The following is a 5330-nucleotide window of genomic DNA, read 5'->3' as shown; positions in this document are numbered from 1 at the left end:
TTTGACTGAACATCACTTCAAAAATGACCAACTATCCCTGGACTCTAATGTAAAATTTGAGTTCGGAGCTTTAGGCGCCATTTTTCTTTTATTCTCTGAGACATTTTTTTTAAGAAGAACCAAATCAAATATTTTGATAAAAAAACCTTTAAATTTCAGTCAATTCAGGGTTTTTTTTGTGTGCTGAACACAAACCCGCAAAATAAATTGTCAAAGAGTTGTTTTAGTGACAAGAAAACTTGTTTAATTGAGTTTTAACTGTGAATACTGTTTATGATCTTTGCCATTTTTAATTTTTTTCCCCAAATAAATGAAAAGCATTTAGTAATGAGCAATGTTGCCACATACTGTTCAGAAACTGCGGTGACTATGACGTCCCTACTGTCAAACTGCTCCAGTCCTTCAGATTTAAACTTCACTAGTGTTGAAAAAGTACTTATACACACACACACACACACACACACACACACACATATATATATATATATAATTGGTGGATTATCTATGACTGAGGTACAGCACTTTAGAAATTTTACAATTTTAGAAAACTGAGATGAAATAAATACTAACTATGTAAGACTATTTTCATGAATTAAACAACAAGCTATTAAAGTTTAAATTTTTACACATTGCTTTTTTGTCAAGCAAATGCCGGAACAGAAGGCTTAGGGTCTTAAAACCATTCCCTTTAAAATGTTATTTATCATAAATCATGTCTGCGCCAAAATATATACCACATGAAACACTTCGGCTTAGATGAAAGTTTATTGGACTGACTGCATTTCATGGTAAGACACAGCTCAAATGCACACAAGTTACAATGCAGAACACAGTCAAAGGTTTCATAACATATTCAAAGTAAAACAGAGGTCAATAGTTTTTACTTGTATGACAGCAGCTTGTTTACCACCAAAAGAAACTCTTGGAATACAGAATACAATTGTAAAATGTACTGTAAAGTCTAGCACATTATAATGTAAAGGTACTGTAAATGGCAAGCAAATGAAAATGTATGAAATTCATATGTGTATCATGTTTCCTTAAAAAAATGTTTAAATTAATGAAAGGAAGATAAGCTGTAAAGTACATGTATTTATAACATCTTTAAGTCCCATCTTCCCATTAAAGCTCCCTTCATCTAGATTTAAAAAATATGCATTTGCTACTAAAATATGAGAATCACAGGCACTTCCTTGATCACATTTTAATGCTTCACAGAAGCTACGTTTTCAATGTGTAAACTTAAGATGCCGAGGCTCATGAAAAATGAACCTCAGTTGGTATCACTGTTTGTATTTTGTCCATGCTGGTCTTGCTCAGACATAAATCTAAGATTAAACAAAGATTAACGATGTGGACTGACTGGTTTAGATTTTGTTAAGCAAACTATTCACTGAACAGCACTGGTTCTGGTTCCCCTAACGGCTGTGCATGGGCTCGGGCCGATTCGAAAGGAGGGTCTTGTTGATCATGGCGGCCTTGCGTGTCATGGAGGTGCAGCGAGTCAGGATCTCTTGGGTCTTGGGTCTGGGAGGAACTCTTGGAGGGCCTGGGGCCGTCTCACCCTTGGTGGACCTGGCAGATTCTGGGCTCTCAGAACGGGTGTTGGAGTCGGTGCTGATGCTGGAGCCTGTGCTGAAGCTGGAGTCGGTACTGAAGCTAGAGTCGGAGCTGAAGCTGGAGTCGGTGCTGATGCTGGAGTCGGTGCTGGTGTTGGAGCTGCGACGTTCAGAGAGATTGAGGTCGGGACTGCTGTCTGAACTGGGACTGACGTTGGACCGTTGAGGGGGGACGAGATGGTCTGAGGGGCTCTGTGGCTCCACTTCAAAACTCGAGTCAGAGTCAATGCTGGAAGAAAGACTGGAGCTAATCCAGTTGGTTCTGCCTGAAGAGGAGGCATCCCTCTTTGTAGCTGTCTCCAGCCAAGAGTCAGAGAGAACATCCAGGGACTGGGCTCTTTGGAAACGAGCTGGGACGGTGGGCTTCTGTCTGGGTGGAGCCACAGAGTCCTGCTGGGAGCTGTTTTCTTCAATGATTCTTGGTGGAGAAGAAGCCTGAGGCTCTCTCATGGATGCCAGGCTCAGGGAGGAACTGTGAATCTTCCTGTGCAGGCCATGAAGACCCGCCCGGGGGTTGTTGTATGGCTGCAGATTCATAGATGGGATGTATCCAACTTTGCCATTGAACCTGAGGGGAGATTGCAGGAAAATGTTTGTTAAACATACTCAGTGTACAAAGTCAGGTTATGAACATGCAGAAAATGTGTTCTAAATAGCCAATGAACTGTTTGTGGCATTTGTAACCAAAGACAAAACAAACACGTTCATAAAAACTTTGAATATGGATGAGATAGATACCTGACGAGCCACCAGCCGTCCTCAGACTTCCTCAGCACCTCCACCACTGAGCCAATGGATACAGACACCTCATCCACCTTCTTGGTAGAGAAACTCTTCACAGCGCAGTACAAAGAACCTGAACGAGCAGCATGCTTAACATCATTTTTAGGCAGTTCTACAGCGATTAGTGATAATGAGAGACAAAACTGAGTCTTCAAGGAAGGAAACTGACACAAGTTGACTGAGCTCAGCGCTAATGTTTGAAATTATCTGACTTTATTCAGTTTTATCACTCATAATTCACCCTGTATAATGCAAGTTAAAGATTAACTGTGACCACAAAAGGAATATCATACCTCCCACGTAGTTATCGTCATCCTCCTCCTCTCCATCCACAGCCTCCAGGTAGGGAGCAGGAAACCAAGCCAGCTTCTTGCTCTCATTCTCTACAAGCCACCAACCTGAACAAAGAAACACCAGGGACTGAGCATGAAGGGGGACAAAAGTCTGCACGGCTGGTGTTTGGTTCATTCAGATCAAATGATGCTGTGACTTGTAATGTGCATTTTGTATTTTGAGCAAGAAGCTGGTAAAGTTGAGCTGACCTGCAGGATCTTTGATCAGGACGTCCAGCTTCTCGTCCGCAGTGACCTTAAATGGCCTGTTTTTGGTGTCCTTGGTCTCATAAGGTGCAACGCAGCGGTACGTCTGGGTGACAAATGGGTGGGTGACGATTCCCATGGAATGGTGAGCACCACCGTCCCCATATTCTTCATTCCTCAGCTCATCAGACATCATGATCATGACACTATGTTTGAGACAAGAAGGTATTTAAAAACAAAAAAAACCACTGAAGAGCACTGAGCAGAGCTGAACGGTGAAACTCACGAGTTCTTGGTGAAGTCCGGCTGCAGGTCTTGGTCTCTGGATGTGAAAAAGCGCATGACCTCTGAACTCTGCGTCACGTTGGGCTCACAGTTGAGTAGTTTGGTGCAGTACTTTTCCAGGAACGTCATCTGCCTGACGGACTTCTTGGATCCTTTGTGCTGGATGCTGCTCCTTCTGGCTTTTCCTGGAGAGGGAACAAGGAACCGGTTCAACAGACGGTCTCATTTCCAGAAAATCCCTTTAACATAATTTTGAATGTATGAAGCCATTTGCAGTCTGCATTAACCATATAGAATCATCTTACCAGTGAATTTTGGGATCATTCTGTCATTTTTACGGAACGGATTGAAATTAGGGAACTTCTTTTTTAGTTGTCTCTGTTAAATAAATAAGGCAGATTAGGACTTGTATTACTAAAACTAATTTAAACAAGCCTGATGATTCATTAGGTTTTATTTGATATTTTCTTACATGAAACTTCCTGAAGTCTAGGAATGATCGGTAGATGATCACCTCAGCTTCATCAGACCACAGGACAGACACCATGAACACCTGCAGGGGTTCAAAAAAAAAAATGATTGCAGATGTCTTTTTTTTTTTTATTAAATATGAAAATATAAAGATAATAAATATGAATGTGGAAGTTAAGCGCTCACCTTGAGTTTTGGCTTGTCCCTGCGGACTCCTCCAATGATGCGGGCGCTGAGTACAAAACGCTGGTCTGCAGTCATGTTGCTCTCTCCTCCAGGTTGTGGACCGAGTCTGCTGATCTGATCTCAGATCTGCTGCTTGCTGCTCGTTTAGGCCACGGATGGAGTTCCTTTTATAGGACTCACTCGCCTGAAGGAGGCGGAGTTTGGCAAATCCACAGAGGGAGGAGGAAAGGATGCAAACATCCCTACAGGGTGTGGAGCAGCATCAGAACCATTAAATGTCAAAAGGGATGATGTGAAAAAAAAATGCTGTAGGGCTTTTAACAGGTTTCATTTTATGAAAGCAATGTGTGTTATTATAAGAAAACACAATTCTAATAGAGCTATAAGTGGCCATAATTTGTTTTAAATTTAGGGCATAATACTGTAATGATGTTACAACTAAATCATTGTTTTTTAATCAGTGCAGGAACAGTTTAACATTATTTTTAAAAATACAGGACGCGTTCCTTTTCCTGTCATTTTGTTTCACTTGATGCAAAAACAGCAACAACATAAAAATACATTAAAATAAGGAAAAATCAACTCAGAAACAGGGTTTAAATCTGATATCTGCACACTGTGGGAGTGAGTGGTGATGGGGTTCCCAAACTTTTCCATGCCATGACCCCCCCTTCCCCCTAGCCAAGGCCCCCCTCGCAAACCCACACACAGTTCTACAAAATATGTAAAGAAACAACGTTTTAACTTTTATTCACTATATTCAATTAATTATTACAGCTGCTGAGCATAACAATGTTATTAATTAACATGTTTTAAACACTGTATTAAAGTCCCACTGAAAGAAAACCCACACTTTTCAACAAACTGTTGACCAGAAGAACAAAACAAAATAAATCTAACTTCTCTATCAAGTGTGTTTATCTGGAAATGACAGATACAGATTGCACTAGTGGGCAATTATTACTATTATTACAATTTTTTATTTTTGCTTTTTAAAAATCTTCTCTCCAGCTTTCTGGGGTTCCCTAGCGCCCCCCTGGCGGCCGCCACTTTGAAAAACACTGGGATAGGTGAAGCACCCACACCTGCCTCCACCCTCATTTGCTTCACTCTGGGCCCTCGAGTAAGGCCCTTAACCCCCACCATCTGCTCCCCCGGGGCAGTGCTGTGGCAGCTCGGTGGTCTGTGGTTGCCTCAGGAACGGCATCCAGCGTAAAAACAATCGCCAAGTCTTCATACTTAGTTCTCTGTGGTGACCCCTGAAGAAGGGAGCAGCCGAAAGAAGAAGAAGCTGCACACTGCTCGCCTGCCGCGTGTTTCTCAACCTCTCGCATCCTCAGCTGTCAGAATCAACATTTCTGCACGTGTAGACACCATGTGCCTGTCATCCAAACCAATAAAACTTATCAGGACTGAGAGCAGAGGCTTATGTCAGTGTGTGTGTGTG

At 41.9% G+C, this 5330-nt stretch overlaps 1 protein-coding gene across 1 annotated transcript; it reads right to left on the bottom strand.

Moving 5' to 3' along the window:
• Positions 1-1418: 1418 nt before the first annotated feature.
• Positions 1419-3958, bottom strand: LOC119423440 (NADPH oxidase organizer 1). Its single transcript, XM_037690830.1, has 8 exons — positions 3884-3958; positions 3699-3779; positions 3532-3604; positions 3228-3411; positions 2945-3147; positions 2696-2800; positions 2358-2475; positions 1419-2187 (listed from the first exon to the last, which is right to left on the bottom strand). Exons 1-8 carry the CDS (start codon positions 3956-3958, stop codon positions 1419-1421), a joined length of 1608 nt encoding a protein of 535 aa, XP_037546758.1.
• Between the last annotated feature and the right edge of the window lie 1372 nt (positions 3959-5330).

Source organism: Nematolebias whitei, chromosome 17 (assembly GCF_014905685.2).
Source record: "Nematolebias whitei isolate Nwh7 chromosome 17, NemWhi1, whole genome shotgun sequence".
NCBI classification, from domain to species: Eukaryota; Metazoa; Chordata; class Actinopteri; order Cyprinodontiformes; family Rivulidae; genus Nematolebias; species Nematolebias whitei.
This window is presented reverse-complemented; position numbering and strand designations above follow the sequence as displayed.

What these genes read in the sequence shown, in the direction of transcription:
- LOC119423440 (XM_037690830.1), bottom strand. Translation starts at nt 3,958, where the DNA reads ATGACTGCAGACCAGCGTTTTGTACTCAGCGCCCGCATCATTGGAGGA. An exon ending in GGGACAAGCCAAAACTCAAG is followed by an intron (nt 3,780 to 3,883) that starts GTGAGCGCTTAA and finishes GAACCCCTGCAG; the next exon opens with GTGTTCATGGTGTCTGTCCT. An exon ending in GACGGCTGGTGGCTCGTCAG is followed by an intron (nt 2,188 to 2,357) that starts GTATCTATCTCA and finishes ATCTCCCCTCAG; the next exon opens with GTTCAATGGCAAAGTTGGAT.